The following is a 21,560-nucleotide window of genomic DNA, read 5'->3' as shown; positions in this document are numbered from 1 at the left end:
GTTACTGATCACTTTGAGGATCCTTGGCTAACATCAAAAAGCCTTCACAGAGCACAAGACGCCCAAGGCAAACCCCCACACTTGAATCATCAAGAGCCTCTGCAGAGTAAACTACGCTCAGAGGAAACCAATCCATTTGAACCACGGCACTGCACCTACGAGTCTTGCGCTCGCTATTGTCGGTGGCCCTATGTCTTCTGGAGGCGGGATTCTGGTCTATCAGTCAGGCGCACCGAAGACACAGGGCCGAAATAAACACATGTCAGAAGCCAAACTGTCTACAAGCAAAGCGGGCCAGAAGTCAGATGCACACTGCCTATAATCAAAGCGTAACATGACCATCGATGAGTGCTGGAGGGTTCGAACCCCTCATCCCGTGGCCAGGGGGGCCGGTACTCATCAGTCACCTCGGCGGCCTTTTTAACAAGGGCTTTGCTTCAGGGTGTCAATATTAAACTCTTTTCACGGGAATTATCACTTGTCCTTGAGGTTTCTGAGATACGTATTGGGCTGAATATTGATGCCGGCGTCGTGGGAGAGGAAGAGTTTTAAAGTCTAGATAGGTACCTCATGTCGAAAATGAATAGAAACAGAAGTAGTCGTAAGAAACCACTTCCACGGTTTTCATTATGAATTCGCATTGGGAGTTTGGTTCCATGAAGCCATATCTGCCGAAATAATGGAATCCTACCCCACAACTGTGAATGCCATGCCGATACAATCATCTAGTCATTATTCATACAAAACACACCACTCCTGTCCTATTCCTACCCTATACATCCGTACTCCATTCGTCCATCTCCGTGAAGATCTTGTAGATCCTCTTACTGACAGCCTTCCCAATGGCGCGATCCGAAAAACCGCCATCCTTATTCGTACTCTTGCGGCAGTTCTCCAGACAAAGCGGCCCTCGCTCCTCAAACGCCTTGACCAGCTCCCCGACCGTCCCAAACTCGGACACGATGCCGTACGCCACGGGCTGCGTGACGCGCACAATCTCCTGCAGCATCCGCACGTAGGTATCTTTGACGTCCTCGCCCGTGCGGACCTGACCCGTCTCCATGCAGAAGCCGGCGCCCGCGGCGTTGGTCGCCTCGCGCTGCTTCCGGTACGGCACCGTCGAGATGTGCTGCGTGAAGACTGCGACCCACTGCGCCGTCTCGACGGCCGCGGCGGTGTGATGGATCAGCACGTCGTACATGACCTGCAGCTGGAGCAGGGCGTCTTCGACCGAGTCTTCGTCAATGTACTCCTGCGGCTGCTGATTCTTGCGCCGCCGCGGTTGAGGGGCGGGAGCGGCTGCACTCGTCGAAGCCTGGGCATCTCCTGCTGTTGTAGCATCTTCGCCGCGAACGGCAGATGCGAATTGTCGGTTCCGAATGTTGCGATTCTTTCTCATCCAAGGGTTGAGGCCTTCGATTAGATAGATGAGCCGTTCCTGTGGGAAATGTTGCTTCATCTTGGAGACGTGGGCCTCGAGGTTGTTACCCTCGGGTCCCAGGGCGTATGTGACAAATTCAGACGCAGTGACAATGACAAGCGCGAAGTTGTCTGGTTCAATGCGCATAGGAATCGGCTCCCAGTGCCCGAGCTCGTCGTTGAACCGACTTGCAACTTTTCTCCTCCACTTAACCACGTTGTCCACGGGACTCTCCCAGGTAGAGTGCTGCGCGTCGAGGTCTTTTAACAATGTCTGTATTTGAAGCGTCATGGCCGGGGGCAGGCTAGCCGGGAGGTCTGCAATCATTTCGGGGGTTGACACCTTCTTGTCGGTCCTGATCTTGTTGACCTCTGCCAGCGCAGCCGCTCGTTCCTTTTCCTTGGCCTTTTGCTCCCTGGCAGCATCTTTCTCTTGCTTCTTGCGTTCCTTTTCTCTCTCTCGTTCCGCAGCTTTCGCTTCTTTCTCTCTCGTCTTTTCTTCCACTGTTTTTGTCGTCGGTGCGCGGCTGGTACTCGGTTTCGAGGTGGCTTTCGATGGCGCCTTTGAGGTGGTTCGTGAAGCTGGCTTTTTCGTATACAATCGTGCTTTGAGTTTCGAAACATCAAAGTTATCGAGGTCTGGAAACTCTCCGTCCGAGTCGGCATCGAGACCGCGGGCTGCAGGCTCCGGCTCAGAGTCGCTGAGATTAATCACAGCGCTAGCGGCTTTGGTCATGGTCTTTCGCGGTGGAGGAGGAGAGCTCTCAAATGGATCACTTCTGGTCTTTAGCTCGGGCGCAGAGCTCGAGATGGGGTCCCAATGAGCCTTTCGTCTGGGCGGTGAGACGGCCTTCTCTTTCCCCTTGACCGCAGTCCCAGCTAATGTTCTTGTATGTGGTGGTTTCATAGTCTCCGTCGGCGCTCGTCTCGGTGAGCTGACAAATGGGTCGCCATCGTCATCGTCTAAAGTTATTGCACACGGCTGTGGTATCGTTTTCCGTGCCACAGGTGGCGAACTCGCAAAGGGATCATCGGAGCTTAATTGGTAGTTTATGTGGCCGGTCCCGGTGGCTGTAGCATTCGTCGGGCGCGGGTTCTCGCATGCCGGCGCAGGCTGCGCTGAAGGCGGCAGTGCTGCGAACGGGTCATCGGAGTCAAGCCTATCCACCGCCGTTGAAGCAGCTGGAGCACTTGTCCTCGGTCGAGAGAAGACACCGGGAGAACTTGAGAATTCGATTGGTTCCACAACTGAACGTACTCGTCGCAAGCCGTCACCCTGCTTCTCAGGCGGCCGGGTGTTGTGATTAGTGGCGGAATGGGAGCGGTCGAAGGAGGATCTGCGGCTGCGACGAGGAGACGAGAGTCGTGGTCTTTTGCGCTCTCGTGGTTCGTTGTTCAACCCATTTTCAATTGGTAGGCTGCTTTCGAGATCGATAGTCGTATCAAAGTCGTCCGAGTTGAAGTAAATGGGCGTATTCACATGAACAATTTCCTCTCGTGCACGTTTTGTTGCTGAATTTGTCAATGACGGGGACGTCGCTTTCGGCAGTACGGACGGGACAATCTCTGGTGATTCGGCTGTTAAATCAAACACATCTTCGTCGCCGTATGCCAGCGCCGTTGCGACAGCTACAACAGCCGGTGGCGCAGGACGAGATAGTGGGGGTCTTGCGTTCCCAGAAGAGGGCCCCGAGGGGCTGCTGGAGAGAAGGTCGATCACTTCGGCAGGCATGGCTCTTAGTGATTTGAATCGTTCTTGGCCAGCCTGCGACTATGAGGCGTCGTGAATACGGTGGAGGGCACCTAGGGCATGTTGGAGATGCACATGCACCATCGACAGCATGAGATCTCGATGTCATCGACACAGATTCACGGCGCAAAGTCGCGTCTCGCCTTGCGCAGGTGGGGCATCGGGGCAATCGGACGGGTCAGCGCCGATGGTCCTAGCGCGAACCAGTCACGTAAGTCACGTGAGAATGACTGCCGTGCTCTGTCAGCGGCATCTTCGCAGCTGCTCCTCAACACCAAATCCCAGATCAGACCCTGGATCATCTGCTTCAGACTCTCCCGCCTCCTAGATCCGCTGAATCGTTCCTCCACATGATCTCTAGCTTTAGTGAGCAATCTCCGTTCAAGAGGACTGTCTAGATTGGGTCTTTGCCCCGAATGCCATCTGATCCCCATCGGATGCAATACCCAGTATCCCACCGGCCCTCTCCCGTTGGCGTCCCCAAGCGACGTGGGATTGGTTATGCTGCATGCATAGAACAAGCTTCCAGTCTTCAGACTTCTCGAGTTCGGTGTCGGTACGGAGTAATTCTGCTACGGAGACTTCCAACATTAGCTACACAGACGCGTACGAGGATTCAACCGCTTCGAGAATGCATGATCCCCCGCGCTGGCAGTGCACCACGTAGCATGCTGCACGATGGCCACTACCATAATCCACGATGAGGAGCGAATCCGACTGCGACTCGACGATCGAAACCTATGCTAGTATCATGCCACAATCCTCAAAAGACATGCGAAGCCGGGCGTACGATTCCTGCCAAGAGGTCCGACCGTCGAGGGGGTAGTGCAGGACGGCGGCCCGACGACTTGACAGGCTGATCGCCTTGCCGCGGGATTGAATGGCTGAGCGATGGGTCACTGGGCTCCTTCTCCCACGTGTCGACGCATGAAACAACGGTTCAATTTCCCCAGTTAGCAGAGCCCCCGGACCGAGCCCTATCTCTACTTGAACAAGCCCCCGTCATGAGGAGAATCGTTCGTGCTCCCGTGTGAGAATAGGGTGCATTTTGTGTCCGTTCGGACAGCTATCTCATCACAGGGTGAGATGGGGTTCCCCCATACCCGAGCGAATTGGCGACGATATGGAATCCCACCTACTACGTACAGAGGTCTAATCGCGCGCACGGCCGGCTAGGATGTCAATAGCCGAACCAAGAACTTGAAGGTTGTAGTTGAGCAGCAGGGGGTTCTGCCGAGACGAGGTGCCAGTCAATGGTAACCCAATCCTCCTTGCTGGTGCAGGATACTTGCGGGTGATGAATCCACAAAGAGCCAAAAGCGCAGTAGAATATTCAAGATGCATCAGAGCTAGCATCTACGACCCCTCGAGGTTGCAATACGCCGACTTCGCTTCTTCTTGATGCAGGACTTCGTCCAGTGTTACCATTTCGGCGAATGAATATGTTCCAGAAGTTTCATGGTGTGCCTCCTGTAACCCATGTAAGCATTCGCTCAATTCTCGTGTTTGCGATGCAAAGCGCGATAGTGCCATGAACAGGTGGCAATGATCTGAAAACCTATGGCCAATACGCAGCCGTGTAGATTTTGTACTGTGGGCTTGACCTGGCCTTGAGGGCTGCGTCGATCATCAGGGGCAATCACAAGGACAACTCTGTCCAGCTACTATGGTGCTGAGACCAACGTCAATCTCTTCAAGATTGGCTTCGGCGCTTTGCAACAACGCAGAAGATGCTCAATTTGTACTTGAACGCCGTCAGAGTGTCCCACAAGCAGTTGTGACAAGCTCAGATTAGTAGGTTTTGTGGGCGTAGCGTTTCTTGCACATCTCTCTCACGCTTGAGTTCCCAGACCCGCGCATCGCGCGCTTTTTCGGCGAGGAACAGATCTGAAATCAGTCTGGCTTCAGTTTGGCACGTAATGGCCTCGCTCTTCGAAGTGGACCGATAGCAGTAGAAGCGATTATTTCTCCAGATGAGACAACGTTGATTCTATGTCAACGAAATACCCGAGTGGGGCTTGCCCACCGGCTTCGGTCCAGGCTCGCTAGAATCGAACAGCTCGGTGCGGCCCCGTTTAATCAGACCTGGAAGCATTTCATTACGGCGCCGAAGTGGATCGTCATCCGGAGCGATTTACGGAGAAGAGATTTGATTCGCGGTACCAACATACCCATCGAGACATGATAAGGCAACACTCCACGAACATTGGGTTTCTCGCTAGCGCTTATCAACCTACTTGAATTGCGGTTAGTGATCCGGGTAAGGAGGAGAGTAAGCCATTGAGTTTCGGATAACGGTCAAATTTAGTTTGGGACGGAAAGCTAGGAGCAACAATTTTGTTGTTGGTCAGCCGCCTCCTTCTCTCTCTTCCATAGTAAACAAGTCTGGCCTCGCTGTCAACTACCATTACAGTCCATGTCGCCTAGTGAGTTGCGCCGTATCAAAGGCTGACCCAGGAACTATTCGGCGAGAGAACAGTACGCATCTGAAAGATTGAGATGATGTCCGATGACCCGTCCATCCACGCGCCCCACACACAGAACCAGCAACCTTTCTCTTATAGCTTTTGTAGTCCATCAGCCCTTCGCCTGGGTATTTAGCCCAAAAATGATCTCAAGTTTGATGTCAAAGTGTAGGTCGCCGACCGCCTTATCACATAAGAATCGGCTGCCGGCCGTCGGATTGGCTTGGCTCTAACACATTAATGGTGCTGTCGATCGTCAAAGCACACCGGGGCGGACGAAAGGGATTTGGGGTAAAATCGCGAACATCAGATGGAGATCACGCCTTACGCCGATGGTTTCTGCCCTCTCTACGCCGTAGACAGCTCTACTCCGGCGAGAGCGAGTCAGGGAAACCGACACCGAGGTCCTCGCATACCCCCTTGTTCTCCGCGTATCTGCGCCTTTGTGCATGCAAACAACATCCAACTCTTGCAGACTTCGGCTGGCTAAACCATGGAGTGTTTCAACGATACCGATTTTCGAAACCTTAACCCGACTCATCGTTGTTAACCCTATTTAAAGACTAGACAAGGGACGAAGCGCGTTCTTTGCTTTATAGGACGGGAGCAACCACACAATTACCATCCAGAGTCCGTCTACGCTCCACCCGGTCACATTTACCATTTTGCTGCCCAATGGCTCCGAACTCCACCGGGCCCGAGATTCTTGGCCGCCCATATATGTATTGAGCAAAAGCGTCTCCTACGACAAACACGTTATTGAGAGCATTGTAGAGGAGAGGCTCTCGTCAAACACCATCGACCAAGGAATCCATGAATGGGGAGCAGCGCTCTTTGCATTGCCGACACGATTCGGTCCGCTCCTCGCCCTCCAATTTTTCCCACCAACCCCAAACCGACATATTCGCAAGCGAGCGAACGGAACACATGATCTAGGAGCAAGTTAGCCACGAACTAAACGCACAAAATATGGCAGACAACATCAAAGGCGCCCTGGACCTCACCCGCCAGGAGGCAATGGCCATCGCCGCCCTCGCCACAGCAGGAATCTACAACGCCGTCGAAATCTACGTCCTCATCTTCAGCACCTTCCGCCAGCGCCGCGGCCGCTACTTCTGGAGCATGATCGTCGCCAACACGGGCATCTTTGTTCACGCCATCGTCTCGCTGATCCGCTACCTCAGTCGCGGCGGAACCGTCGTCCCGGGCGCGTTCGCGCTGATGGCTTGGTGCGCCATGGTGACAGGTCAGTCTGTCGTGCTGTGGTCGCGGTTGCACCTCGTCGTATACAACCGCACGTCGATACGTCTCGTGCTGGCCATGATCGTCGCCAACGGGTGCGCGATACATATTCCCATGGCGGTGCTGTGGGTTCTGTGCTGGGCGACGCCGGCGGGGGAGCAGGGAGGTTGGATTGAGCGGTACGGCGTGTATGAAAAGGTGTCGATTGTGGTGTTTACGCTACAGGAGACGTTCATCACGGGGATATTTGCGCGGCAAGGGTTTTTCAATCTGAAGCCTCTGTTTGCGTTTAAGACGCGGGCGGCCAAGCTGATATCGTGGTATTTGCTTGGTCTCTTCGTCCTCATCTTCCTACTGGATGTTGGGCTTATCGTGCTCGAGTACACTAACAACTTTATGTTCCAGACGACAAGCAAGCCCCTGGTCTACAGTATCAAGCTCAAGGTCGAGTTCACGGTACTGAATAAGCTGCTCGCGTTTACCAAGATGAACTCGTGCGATTGCCACCATTTGGATGATACGCCGGGCGGGTACACAAAGGGTCTCATCACGCAGGACACCACAGGCACGACGAAGGGTTTGACGCCGGCACAGAGGGAGATGATGCAGGGTGGAGGGTCGATGGTGTCGCCCGAGCCGGATCGGCCGGATCACATATTTGACGGTACGAGGCCGGTGTCCGTTGAGGAGAGGACGTGACGTTTGGCGCGGCCAGTTTTACGGTAGCATTTTGTAATCCCCTGAAAATCTTCCAGAAACCACCTACAGCGAGTTAGATACCCCATTTTGAAGCAATTAGCTATCAGGCTTTACAAAAGCAAACTACTAGGATGATGAGAACTAGATCTTTTTTCACCCATATCCCTCGATCTTCACTGCAGTTCAGTTTACGAGCACCGCCCGTCAATCGATCAGAGTGACACAACGCAGTGCTGCTGGCATGTCGAGGGCTTATGGTTGACAAGGGTCTCTCCTGTTATGACTCGTTTCGAGCGACTCGCCAGACTGCAAATAAGGTTGGCGATTGTGTCATTTGCACCAAAGCTTTCTTGTTTCTGCTGTCACCGAAGCAAACGCCGACCAAGGCACATCCATGGTCCCCTTGAACGCTGAACACCGACATCAGCGTACGAACACAGGCGTGACAGGGTCATTTTTGGGGGTCCTTCCATCGTTCACTTAAATGGTATTGCGAACATATTTTGATTAAGATTCTCAACTTACCATATCGCCACAACCGTCACGAAGATAATGGAACTCTCTCATAGACATGGCATTTGCAATTACAAAACCTAGTGGCAAGTTCGCACTCATCGTCAAATCTTTACCATTTTATTCATGTTCAAGAATTAGTACTGTCATGGTCCAAAACTTCAGAGAACGTACCTATCAATGCAAAGTCAAGTCGGGGGTCTTGGATCAACCAATGAAGCAGGAATGCAAACACCATTGATAAACTGGTAATGTCTGGGCATTTGTGAGAGCGTCGCTCTTAGCAGGCTACGAGGACCAATTTAGGTACCGAAACTATTCCTAGCCTCCTTCGAGTCTGGTATCGCGACTTTCCCGCGCGGAGTCTGAGGAATCAGACGACTTCAACAAGTACCGCTTGGAATACCTGGAGAGGAGCTACATTGCCGTTGCCAAATGGATGCCTTCCTTGTATGAATCTTTAGAAGGCTTACGTTTGTGACCTTAATCACTTAATGAAACGCGAATCTTCCTGATTTGGTTAACGCTAAGAAAGACTTGTCAACTTCCTTAGGGATAAGCACGCATGCCAACTTAGGTTTAAGCATTTAAAACAGTCGATCAAAAAGATTCCAATATAAATCTTGGATCAGATCAACTGCAGCATTTTATCTGGCCAGTTGTTACATTCGGCTTCTGAAGGCAGCTGTCAGAGATAAGAGCAGGATAGATACTGATCTCATTATGCTGGCTCGCACAATGATGTGCGCAGGAAGTCACAAAGGGTTTGATACATTTATAAACAGCAAAAGTAAGTCGACTCGTATCTTGTGGTCATTCGAAAATGACTTATAATCATACAGAAACTAGGTTACCAAAGTAAGTGAGGCTTGATATTAATTCATGTGAGAGTCCTCAAGTCTTACCAAGGGTCATCACAATACTTTCTGCTAAATAACCGATAATTCCATTCTCTACGCCGCCAACTCAAGTAGAATTCCAGGCCTGCTCCTTCACGAGGCCCCCCAGTCTTTATGTGCTATAAGGTAGCATTCACTCGTTGCGACTTGCGACGGGCACTTATCCACACCTAAGACGACTAGAGTGGATAAACATAGTACAGAAAGGAGCAGCGAGCACCAAGGGTCCAAAGGATGAACATCCCTATCAAGAGCCAATTGTTAGCACACAGCCGGCCTTCATGGCTCCCATTTGCAGGCGGCTGAGTATCACTGCAATGGCTGATTCAAAGCCCAAACGAAACTCTCAAGCTTTCTGAGCTTTCTGCGTGAAAAAATGGTAGCCTTGAATGGTAGAGGGATGGATAGCGAAGTGGAAACTCGATTCACCATGAGAAGGTGATTTCGATACTCATTACCGTTGATACATTATGCTCACGCAGGTATCATAAAGAAATCCTTTACGGAGCCTTCAAGACATGTTCAAACGTGATGACATGTCGACCCATTCAAAAGTACTTTTGCGCAGATAAGATGTACCGTCAGAATAAGGAGACACTCCAACACCAGGAGCCGTAAGCAGAGTGTCGTTGGAACTACATCCATCATCAGGTCTAGCACATTCTCCAGGATACATGCCAGGGCAGCAGCATCTTCACCATCAGGGGCAAGACATCACGGCATCACAAAAGACGACTCTGACTTTTGACGGCAGACACATCTGCTGTTGGAATAAGACGATGAGCAAGGCGTTAGCTAGCTTCTTCGCTTATGTGTAAGAACCGGCCTGGTACCGCTGCAAGCTGCAGATGCTACTGTTCCACGACCACCGTCGACGTGCCGTCACGGTACCGCCGTACTGCCGGCCTTGGCAACCAACCTCGACGGCAACAACATAAGCCGGCAGCCGAGAGGGCGTTCCATCGGGAAGACCTAGAATGAATTCAAACCGCCTTAATGCCTGTACAAGCCCGCTCGATAGAGAACGCTTTTATAAACACGTACAGCCCAAGAAAGCCGTCCGTCACTGCATGCCATGCGGTATACAGCAGCTGCAGCGCCCAAATTATCAACGGGATGGGCAACGGGCAGTCGTCACTGCTCTGCGAACGGTGGCTCCACGGCCCGGAGAGGCGTGCGGTAATGAACCGGGAAAAGCAGAAATGACACGGAGGCGTCAACTTGGGAACGGCAACGCTAACGACGTGGGCGGCGCATGGTGAAACACGATCTCAGCAAACTGCAGGTTTGCAGATAGAGTCGAAATCGGCGGGGCCCGATAGATTGAGGAGAAACTTGCCGCAAGCCACCCTGAACCCTGTTTGTTGTGCGCGAACATATAGCTAAGAAATGGGCACGCCAGTTCGTGAGCATCGCCACCCTCGCGACAAGTGGATGAGCGGGCGGATGAAATGGCTTGTGCTCGAGAAAAGGGTCCTGAGAACGGGGTACATGCAAGTACAATGTCTCACAGAATATTTGGCAAGCCGATCTGATTATCACTTTAGTCTTGCCTCGAGTGCTTTGGGGAAGTTTTCAGAATGTCATCGACTTATGTGATCGAGGAAACTTGGCTTTGATGAAAGGAGATATGCTTTTGCGATTTGTAAATGCCGAGACAGCGATTGGGGGGCGGGATTGAATTGCAACGCTTCCGCGATGCCAAAGGTTTTGAATGGCGATAAGAGAATATGCACTATATACCCCAAGATGGGGATGAACGCTGGTATAAGCGCTGCGCACGCGGGTTCGCTGCGATAATCAAACATGAGTATCGCAGGGTTCAGGGACGAAGCCTATTGACCTGCGGGGATCGTCTGCGCGGAAGTCACACGAACCGATGAGGAGCATGTCGAGATGCGAGACGTTGGAGCACATGTGTTCTAGAACCCATTTGACATCGAAATTTGGATCGCATCAGTCTGAAAAGGGCTGTGACATGCAGCGCGAGGCATGGGCAGAAGAGTTATTGGGTTTCACGGCCAGAGTAGTGATGGGTAGCCCAATTTCCAGGAGCTGCCAGCAGCTAGTGGACTGCCCTTCATATCGGAATCGATCATCTGCAATTCGAGACATTTCTGTAGAGAAGAAACGGCCTGTTGCTCGCCCGCCTTCCCGTCCAGGCGACATGGGATGATGGGATCGGCGAACGAGCGAAACCCCTATTTCTTGCGTTTGACCCCGGAGAAATCCAAGAAAACTCTGTGAGCGCACGGTCGATTGCGAATGGGTTTTGAGTTCTGGATGGCTGCAAGTCGCGCTATGGAGGGGTTGGAATGATTGCATGCACGTTTGCCAGCTTTTCGAAAGGGCCTGGTGGCCTTGCGATGTCAGTGTCGCTCCGCAGCAGGGGAAGACAGGACGACGATGTCGGTAGGCTGAGACGGCGCGTTGGTACGACGCATAAGGTTTGGGGTGGGATTGGCGGGACGGACGATCAATGCCTAGAGACGGGAGGTGATTTGGTCGGATTCGGCCTGTTCATCTCGAGGATTTGCAGGTGCCCTCACAAACGTCTGAGGGCTCCAGAGTCTAGAGGGTCATGTTCGTACATCGTGGAACTGTTGCTGAACGCGTAATGATTCACAAACGTCATGGTGCGGAGGGCCAGAGATCCAATCGTGGGAGGCGACGTGAAGTACCAGTAATGTATAAGTGAGACTGAGACCTCGTACCGGCTGGCTCGGGACGTTGACCTAGAGGCTCAAAGCCCGCTCCATGGCGTCCATTCCTAGTGAGCGTGAAGCAAAAGAAGGTTCCGAGTTTCGACCCGAGCCTTGCTATAGAGGCATTGGATGGCCTTGATGCCTCGTAGTGTTTTTGATCTTCACGCCCACGGTCTCGATCGTGAACATGTCTAGTTAGCTCATCTGCATTATAGCGGCTGTTCATTGCGTCCCCTAGGGTACGAAAACGCAAACAGTGCTCCGTTTTGCGCCGACTTCTTTTGTTGATCTGCCTTTGCGGAAGAGGGAGCAGTGTTAAACAAGGACGGAAAGCGGATGGACTGGTGCAGAGCTGTCACGTATCAGAAACCGGCGGGACTGGCAGGCCTCGGTCGGAAGTATATTTTCTGCCGGCCTCTCGGGCCATGACCTGGATGCGTTCCCATTGGGTGCGCGATATGTGTCCGGTTGGTAATGGTGAGAAGACGCCCAAAGTGAGAGGGCTTTTCCCGGGATCGTGCACCGTAGTGGCCGTTGTGTGTCGTGCGGAAGGGCCGCTAGGGCAAGCAAGCGTCTTCCGAGTCTCTTGAATCAGCCAATCCTCAAGTTTGTAGAGGCACTTGCGCGTGTGCTGTGGTCTGGGTTCGCATGAACCGTGGATGCTGGCTAGATGGCGCAGAAGAAAAAGCAATGCGCTTCTTGTTGGTGCAGTAATCTTTCGATTGTTCGCAATCAACTGCAGGCGGACGGGGCGAAAGATCCATGGTTGATAGAAACCTCCCCCCACGAATGACCCGTCGTCGCCTTGGGCCTATCTTTTGGGGGTTCAATTAGACCTCTGCAGAGCAATCTTTGCGAGAAACAAGAACCATGGCACCGGAGGTCTCTTGTCACGACATCTCAGACTGGAGTGTTCTCTAGCCGATCCTGTTCCTCGGACAAGTCAGAAAATCTCCATGTCTTTGCGGATACGGATACCGAGGGCATGGGACGTGGAGGATCCGAAGAGGTTTCCGGATAAGGGTTCCAGAAAGAGAACGAGGCGACCCGAAGTACCGGCACAAGGGTGGACAGTGTTGCTCTGTTGTTTCACTCAAGTTATTGCTTGTTTTTTTCTTCGCAGAGCAGCGATCCGTAGTTGTCGCTGCAACGGTTGTGGTCGAAGGGGGCCGAACACACAATCAATCCACTGGTGACTGGGTGGGTGGAGGAGGTGCCGTGTCAATGTCACATTGAGCGTCTTAGAAATCGGGTGTTTTTTTCCACTGGTTTTTTTTTTCCTCTGTCTCTTTGAGAGGCGCTGGTCCCTGCGTCAGGTGTGGAGGCCACACGGTTCATGTACGGATACCTTATCCCGCGCCTTCCAGGAGTGTAAGTTAAGGTACCTTCCTTCAAGATGTGTGGGGGCGTACCTACAGGTACTCTTTACCTTACCTTAGGTACTGAGTAGGTATTTAGGCACATACGCAGTAGGTAGTGGAAGGTGCGGAGTACCTAGGTCTGCCTCACTTTCCGGAATGGTTGTGTCTTAAGTGCTCCGTACCTACCTTAAGTCTGCTGCGGAAGGGGAGAGGTACCTTGTGCCTTGCAGGCAGGTGGGCAATTTGAAGTTGGTTCCTGCCTCCACGATCCAGTCTCGCGTGGTGCCTTCCTGCATTGCTGCCCGCCCTGGACCGGTCGATTTGGTGCTTCGTTGTCGATTGGCAGTCGCGCTCTTGCCTCCCGTCTTGTGCAGCAGACCAAGCAGCCCTCCACGTCCCTCCTGCTCGTTTCTTGACAGACCACAAACGAAGATAACTGGGGTCTGAGATGACTAAGACCTGATCAGGCAAGGCGTCTTTCTGAAGTGCCCCGCTTGGCATCCCCCCGGCCCACCCCTGGTCTGAATGTCGAGTCTAAGTGGCTTGGCCACTTCCGCTCGGTCGCTGCCCCACCTTTCGCTTCCTTCCCCTTCTGCACTTTCTTTCCTTTCGCTGTGCATCGCTTTTCGTTGGATGGAAAATGGTGGTGGTTTTTGAAGCTATCGAGACAAGGTAGCGAATAAACGGCATTCCACATCATTTACACAATAATTGGCATCAAGGCCGGGCTTGCAGTCGTCGACGTCGGTGGCCTCTAGCTCTCACAAGCGGAAAGAAGAAAGAAAAGGCCAGCAGCCGTACACTGGCACGACTGGATCAAAGCTCTGCTACGGAATGCAGTCAAGAAAAAGGGAAGCCCGGGATAACACGGCCCTCTCTCATCAGTGGATGGACCATCCCATCTTATCCTGCCCATTCCATGATCCATCCAATCCCCTGTCCTGGACCCTGGCTTTGTATCGCTAGAGTCAGGACCGGACTCTCTGCCGTTGCCTCTCTGGATATTGCAGCTGGAGATAGGTCTTGCCAATAGTGATGGCTTCTCGATAATTAAGCACTTAAGCTAAGGTCGACAGCAATAAGACCGGCATAGACTGGGACTGGGACGAGCGGTCTAGAGAATTTCAACGTCCTTTGCCGAGTCTTATTTATTCTTCTATTCATGATACGAGGTACTAGGTAATTAGGTAACTTGTCATTGTTTAATGGCTATGCGAGGTGACGAGTTTGGGGGAACTAGACGAGGAACTCATTGTTTGTGCCTCTCCTCCTGCCACTCAATGCTCCCATTCATTGCTCTTTCCGTGCCAAAACCTCCCATTCCGCGAGGTGCTCCTGGCACGTCCAAAGTACTTTACCGAGTACAATTGGCAAGAAGGAACGTCAATCACTCAGCCGTTTCGTTCTTTCCTCTTTTCCTTCATTCCACCCGTGATTACAGGTACGAAGAACTTCTTCCTGTCTACCGCCTCCCTTCCTTCTGTGACCCGTGGACTAAGGTATTCATCTTTCGCCATTTTTGCTCTTTCCCCCTCACCATTCTCCTGCAGTCCTCCTCCTCTCCGACTACATACATCCTTTTTCCCCCACAACCCACCTGGCAGGCAGTCATCCGGTCGGATATCGCGACTCAGAAGCGGTCCATACCTGTCACGACGATCCGCCGGGGATTATTTCGCACTCGACCTGATTCAGTCCAGAAGCAGCAACAGACAGGAGTCCCCCAAGTCGGCCCCCCCTTGAGCCCTTCTGCTGCCATTCCCGAATCGGCCCAGGAGACATTCGACTGTGAGAACGGGCGCATCCGTCACATCTCGCGCCACCCAATCACAGCACACCATCGACGCGCTCCTAATTTGCGAGACATCCACACCACACCCCCGGCCTGTCTGCTGCGTTCTATGTACTTTCTGCTGCCAGCCTGGGTACGGAGTACCTACCATAGTGCCACCTCTTCGACTCTGTCGACACTTCTTTCGCCTCTGGAGAATAAACACGACTGACGGTTGGGTTCCCCTGTTCCTTCTCTCGACCTCTCCTCTAGGTACCTTACTCTCCCACCCCTGGCCCTCGCCAGTCTAACCATTCCCAGGTCCCAGTCCGGCCCAGTCCAGTGTGAGGTGTCTGCCACAAGGAGGCGGACTCGGCACAGAAGAGCAGTCCACCACAGCATTGCGAACCCCCAATCCCAATTCGCCGTCTACCTGAGTAGCTTGTCCACGCATGCCCCCTCCACACTGCTCGGCCAGCAGAACCCGCAACAAAACACTCCAACATCCCGGGCTACCCTTTCCTACGAATATCTCCAACAATCTCGCGCGCGTCCCAAGCAACGCCAGACAACGCATTGCTCCCGCAACGCAACACGACGACGGGCTCCCAGAGAGCCATAGGCGACCCGTCCTTGCTGTTGCTTGTTTTTATTTTGCTTCCTCGACATTTCGATACGATACTCGGTACCATATGACGCCTTTGTTCTTTCACTTCCACCGAGCTGCTGTTGCTGCGCTGCCGCTTTTGTGGTGAATCCGAAAAAAAAAAGAGTAGCCTTCCATCACTCCTTCACAGCCAACGCAAAATACACAATTCGCCGCCCCACGATAGCATAAGAAGTAGTGCACCGGAAACAGCTTCTCTTCCCCTCTACGGACAGATAGGACCCTCCACACGCTCGCGCAATCCGTCACCCGTCGATTCGATCACACTTTTGAGACAACGGCACAACTGCACCAGATACCGAACAGTGCTTCATACCCTCCGCATACAGGGTTCGAGCCTGGGGATCAGGACTGCACAATCCCGACACCCCGTTCGTTCTACCGTTTGCCTTGCGCGCGATTAACCTTATACAAGGAGGAACGCATTCCGCTCGCGCACCCGATCCGAGAAACCCCTTCCTCTCTTTCGCTTCCCCATCATGGCCAGCTCACCGCCGGCCTCCCCTGGGAATCATCTGCCCCAAAGACCGCTGAGCGCAATGGTGCGACCATCACCACGGAGCAACAGCCGTCTGAGCATGACGAGCAAACATGGCGGTGGCAGCAAAGCCTCCGACGAAGACTCCCGGACGGCCGTCAAAGTCGGTAAGTGTGCCAGCTCCCATCTCCGGTGCTGTTCGTCACTTGTCTGAACATTGCGCGGCACCTCCCCTTTCATGCCGGCGTATCATCACATCGCTAACCTCGTTCCCTTTCTACGTAGCCGTGCGTGTTCGACCGCCTCTGAAACCCACAGATCCAGGCTACGAATTAATTCCTCAAAGATTTCAAAGATCCATGGCTCAGGTGACATCGAACACGAGCTTGGCAATCGACTCACCACAAGGAAGGAAACTCTTCGTATTTGATCGCGTTTTTGGCTCCGACGTTGAACAAGAAGGCATTTGGGACTACTTGCAGGATTGCGTCGGCGCTTTCATCCAGGGCTACAATGTGTCGCTGTTGGCGTATGGCCAGTCTGGCGCGGGAAAGTCGTACACGATGGGTACATCAGGTCCTATCGATCAGGACGACCTCGAGGTGATGGGTTAGTTACACTGCGTCGTGTTACCGTCCTACTCGGTTATCTGCGAAGCTCTCCGGCTTCTACAAACCCCCAAGCTGACCTTGTTCTTAGGCGTTATCCCCCGAGCGGCGACGGCTTTGTTCGAAAAGCTCGACGGCCCGAAGAAGCAAGCGAATCGTGGCTCCATGTCTCAGCTGAGAGCACCACACAGATACTCCGCCCAACCAACATCGACCTCAGCAGCGGACAGGACATGGTCTTTGAAAGCAACATACCTCGAAATCTACAACGAGCAACTGCGCGATCTGCTTCTTCCTGACCACGTTCCACAACACGAGCGTGGCAACGTCACAATCCGCGAAGATGTCAAGGGGAACATTATCCTTACCGGCCTGCGACAGGTTGAAATTAACTCAGTGGAGGACCTCATGAATGCATTGAATTTCGGCTCAACCCTCCGACAGACAGATGCGACGGCCATTAACGCCAGGTCTTCCCGGTCCCACGCCGTGTTCAGTCTCAACTTGGTGCAGCGGAAGAGCGGCCTGCAGGGCTCAAATGGGGCCGAAAAGCGTTTCTCCGTGCCCATCGAAGCTATGACGGGATCCGAGACCTGGGTTACCACAGACAGCAAGCTCCATTTTGTCGATCTGGCAGGTAGTGAGCGGCTGAAGAACACTGGCGCACAGGGCGAGCGTGCCAAGGAAGGTATTTCTATCAACGCTGGCCTGGCTGCGCTCGGAAAGGTCATTTCACAGCTCTCATCACGACAGGCCGGGTCACACGTCTCTTATCGCGACTCCAAACTCACCCGTCTACTCCAAGACTCGCTCGGTGGAAATGCCATCACGTACATGATTGCCTGCGTGACGCCTGCCGAGTTCCATCTCAGCGAAACATTAAACACCGTCCAATATGCACAGAGGGCCCGAGCCATCCAAAGTAAGCCACGGATTCAGCAGGTGGAGGAGGGTGACAAACAGGCCATCATTGATCGTCTGAAGGCGGAGGTTGCCTTCCTGCGCGAGCAAGTCCGCAGCGCGGAGCGAGGCGGGGGCGAGAGGCGCATCGCCTCCACGGGCGAGCGGTCTGAGCGACAAAATGAGCGTGAAAGCGAACTGCAAAATCAGCTTCTGGACGTCCAAGAAAACTACACGACCCTGAGTCAACGTCACGCGAAGCTTATTGCTGAGATGGCTAAGGCCCGCGACAATGAAGCTGCCGAGAACAATCAACACGAGGAGTCCATGGGTGACACGGCTACAGAGAGACTGAATCGATCAAACTCATTCGCTGCTGCAGTCGAGCAAGTCGTGCTCGAGTACGAGAAGACCATTCAAACTCTGGAGCAATCGCTATCCAGCACGCGCGGCACACTCGCCAATACCGAGGCAAATCTGCTAGAAAAAGAGACCAAGTGCACGTACATTGAGACCATCAACACACAGCTACAGGCGCGTTTGCAAAAACTCATGGATCGGGAAGCGAGTACGGAAAATTACCTCCACGACCTGGAGAATAAGCTGGACGGCCACACCTCTGGGGAGGAAAAGAACACGACGATTATTGTGGAACTTCGCAAGGAGATCTCGCGGATCAGAGAGAACGAAGCCTCTTGCGAGGACTACATTTCTACCTTGGAGGAGCGACTCGCCGAGGCCGACCAGGATGCCGAGCTGATGCAGCGTGAAATTGATCGACTAGAGCAGGTGATTGAGCGCCAGCGAAGTCTCGGAAAGCTGGACTCTCTGCTTCACGAGCTGGACCACATTCAAGGCGATAGCAAAGTTCCAGAGCCAACTGCCGAAGCATCGAACGGCGTTACGCGCCAAATTGCTGACCACACTCGTAGCCAGTCTCAGTCGCGTGTTATCCGCATGAGCCAGAATGATATCATTCCTGAGCATGCCGAAGAAGAAGCCGCGGCGGCAGCTGAGGCAACAGGTCCCGCTCAAAACGGCGATCACATCGAAAATGGCACCAATGTTGTGACACCTGATGCGAAGGAGAACCTTCAGGCTGATATCAACGACTACCCACCTCACAGCCCTGCTCAGTCCAAATTTGTGCACGACAAGCTGGAGAACGTCACTCAGGAGCTCATCGACTTAAGGGTAGAGCATGAGACCACGGTCAACGAATACGACCTTCTGCACTCCAAGTACGAGGAAGCCCTACGCACTTTGGCAGAGCTTCAGGACACTATCGACGAGTCTCGCCACCCCGAACGCAAGGTCCGAGATTCTATGATGTCTGTCACTTCTCCCAACCTGACTCGACCACCCTCGTTCTTCTCCGACGCCAGGTCGAGTGATCTCAAAGACGGCGGCCAATTTTCATCACGCTCTCTTTCATCGGAGCTTTCGTCGGCGTTGGAGTCGCCTGCCACCATTGATCCGTCTGATGCCGAGACATCAGTGACTGCAAAGCCCGAGTCGGGTCCCGAACATTTGTCAACGGAGGATCTCATGCACCAGGATCTCCTGGCGACGGAGGTTGAGAGGTTTAAGACTCTTGCTGCCGAGAAGGAGGATGCAGAGAAGGAGCTGGCCGAGAAATACACACAGCTTGAACAGAAGCACCACGAAGCCCTGGATATGCTGGAGGAGCTGAAGACCGAAGTTGCCCAAGCAAAGGCATTGGAGGCGTCGTCGCCACGAACTGGCCAACCCGTCATTCGCCGCAAATCCAGCCAAAATGTTATGATTATCGACCGCGCTCATCGATCTTTTGCGTCGCTCCGCAACATTGCCGCAGACAACTTCGAAGGCCAGCCTGATGTTATGCAAAACTTCGAGCTTAACCTCAACGCAGCCATGCACGAGCTGCATGCTCGATCGGAGCGCATTCAGGAGCTTGAGGCTGACATTGCGTCCGCCAAGAAAGAGATGGAGACTAAGATGGCTCTGATTTCTGGGCTCACTCGTGAGCGATCTAGTTTGCAGGCGTCTCCGATGGACATGTCGATGATCTCCACCCTGAAGAATCAACTCGAGGCCAACGAGAAGCAGATGGCAGAAATGAGAGAAAATCACGAAGCCACCGAGAAGAAGCTTATGGCCGAGCTCGAAACATTGCGCACTGCTGTGAGGGATGCTCCTGCTGTGGGTGAAGCCCCTGAAGGTACTACCGAGACCGTGGTTGCGACCGCCGCGGCCGGCGCCGTTGCCGACATCCCCATGGCATCGACCGAGATGACCAACACCGAAACGAGATCTTTGCAGACCACAGAGGAGAACGACAAGAAGATCACCGAATTACAAGCCGAACTCACGGCATGGGAGACGAAGCACCAGACTGCCCTCAACACCTTACAAGAGACTGAGACGAGGATGAAGAGGACCATCGAAGAGCTCGAATCTGAAATTGTAGCGCTGAACACGCAGGCCTCCGCGCACTCCACTGCTCGGAGTGCTGAGGAAGTCAAGGAAATCGAGGAGAAGCACGAGACGCTGGTCAAGTCACTTCGCGACGAGATTGACGACCACAAGGTTGCCATCTCCACCAACTCTAGCAAGGTATCCGAACTGGAAGCAGCGCACGCTGCCACCAAGACGGAGCTGGAGGACGTCATCAGGGCACGTAACTTGCATGAGACACAGGCGAAGACGCAGCAGAGCCTCATTACGAACCTGGAGAACCAGATTACAGCCCACGAACAGGCTCTCAAGACACACCAGGATGGTATGAAGCTGCTTCAGGAGAATCACGCAAAGGAGCTAGAGGAGATGAAGCAGATGGAGCAAAAGGGGTACGAGGAGCAAGTCGCAGTCCTACTCAACGAGCATGCGGAAAATGTCAGGGCCCTCGAATGCGAGCTTAATGACGCCCGGGAAGATCTCATGAAGGTCGCTACCCAAGTTGCATTCGCTCTTGGTCTCGACGTCAGCATCGAGAAGATCACAGAGCGTATCGACGACTTGATTGCCGACCAGAAGGCCTTGGGCGAGGAGCAGAAGAAATCGAGCGCATCTGAGAAGCAGGTTGCCGAGTTGTCGACCGTTAACGACAACCTGGTCAAGGAACTTGAGCAGGCCAAATCGACGCTGACCGATCTCCTTACTGCGGAGGGTGAGCCCCTGAAAAGCCCTGCTCCTCTCCCCGATCAGCTGTCTGCTATTCGTAAGAAGATTTCAGACCTGCAGAGCCGGAACAAGAAGAACTCTCGCCTTGTGGAGGAGCTCGAGGATCAGCTACAGAGCAACTTTGATCAGGTCCAGATAACCAACAACCGCCTGTCCACGCTGCAGACAGAGCGCAACTCGCAGATTGAGGAAGCTCAGGCTGCCAAGTTCAAGGCTGAAAGCGAGCTTGATTCACTCAAGGCCGAATACGCGGCCCTCCAGGTATGTGCCATTCAAGTAGCTCGTTCTGTTTCAACTGCTAATGTAGTACAGGCCAAGATTGACGAAGCGTCGGCTTCTGGCCAAGTCCAACGATCCAACTCGATCAGCTCGCCGCTGCGGAAGAGCGCCTCTGTTGCATCTCTGCCCTCTCCACCCCCGGCCATTCCCTTGCCGCCGCTGCCCGGCGCGTCGTCCGGCCCCAACGGCACGGTGCCAAGCACACCCACTCAAGCAGGTCGACCAGGCAGCAAAGACAACATGGGCCCTGTCAACCAAATCCAAGAAGACCAGGAGGCTCGCATCCGTACCATCGAGAAGCATCTTCAGGCCGAGAAGCAACTCACTCAGACTCTGGAGGAGGCCCTCACCGACCTCGAGCGCCAGTCGAACAAGGTCAAGGCTGACAGTGATGCTTGGCGCAAGCGCTGCGTGGAGTTGGAGTCCGAGGTCAAGGAGCTCAAGGACCGTCCCGCGCCTACGCCGCAAGCCGACAACCGCTGGAGCTTGCACGCCGTTGAGGAGGAGCGCAAGAAGCGCCAGGCAGCCGAGGCACAGCAGCGTCTTCTTGAAGAGCGCATGAATGCACTGTCCAAGAAGAAGAAGAAGGGTTCCCTCAACTGCTTCTAGTTGAAGCCTTGTTGCTGGAACCTCGCATCT

The 21,560-nt window shown here is 53.5% G+C and overlaps 4 protein-coding genes across 4 annotated transcripts; 3 read left to right on the top strand and 1 right to left on the bottom strand.

Annotated features, from left to right (window-relative positions):
- Positions 1 to 772: 772 nt before the first annotated feature.
- On the bottom strand, positions 773 to 3,151 carry CABS01_04006 (ERCC4 domain-containing protein; the record flags this gene model as incomplete). The annotated part of the gene is made up of 1 exon (XM_060537378.1): positions 773 to 3,151. One exon carries the CDS (start codon positions 3,149 to 3,151, stop codon positions 773 to 775), a length of 2,379 nt encoding a protein of 792 aa, XP_060391636.1.
- A 3,452-nt stretch (positions 3,152 to 6,603) lies between these two features.
- Positions 6,604 to 7,575, top strand: CABS01_04005 (uncharacterized protein; the record flags this gene model as incomplete). The annotated part of the gene is made up of 1 exon (XM_060537377.1): positions 6,604 to 7,575. One exon carries the CDS (start codon positions 6,604 to 6,606, stop codon positions 7,573 to 7,575), a length of 972 nt encoding a protein of 323 aa, XP_060391635.1.
- Positions 7,576 to 14,333: 6,758 nt separating this feature from the next.
- On the top strand, positions 14,334 to 14,796 carry CABS01_04004 (uncharacterized protein; the record flags this gene model as incomplete). Its single annotated transcript, XM_060537376.1, has 2 exons — positions 14,334 to 14,431; positions 14,604 to 14,796. The coding sequence occupies 2 exons, from the start codon at positions 14,334 to 14,336 to the stop codon at positions 14,794 to 14,796; spliced, it is 291 nt and encodes a 96-aa protein (XP_060391634.1).
- A 1,174-nt stretch (positions 14,797 to 15,970) lies between these two features.
- Positions 15,971 to 21,530, top strand: CABS01_04003 (kinesin motor domain-containing protein; the record flags this gene model as incomplete). Its single annotated transcript, XM_060537375.1, has 4 exons — positions 15,971 to 16,136; positions 16,255 to 16,578; positions 16,669 to 20,903; positions 20,955 to 21,530. The coding sequence occupies 4 exons, from the start codon at positions 15,971 to 15,973 to the stop codon at positions 21,528 to 21,530; spliced, it is 5,301 nt and encodes a 1,766-aa protein (XP_060391633.1).
- Between the last annotated feature and the right edge of the window lie 30 nt (positions 21,531 to 21,560).

This window comes from Colletotrichum abscissum, assembly GCF_030869225.1.
Source record: "Colletotrichum abscissum strain IMI 504890 chromosome Unknown Scaffold_7.1, whole genome shotgun sequence".
NCBI lineage: Eukaryota > Fungi > Ascomycota > Sordariomycetes > Glomerellales > Glomerellaceae > Colletotrichum > Colletotrichum abscissum.
Note: the sequence above shows the minus strand (reverse complement) of the source record. Positions and strands in the feature narration are given on the sequence as shown.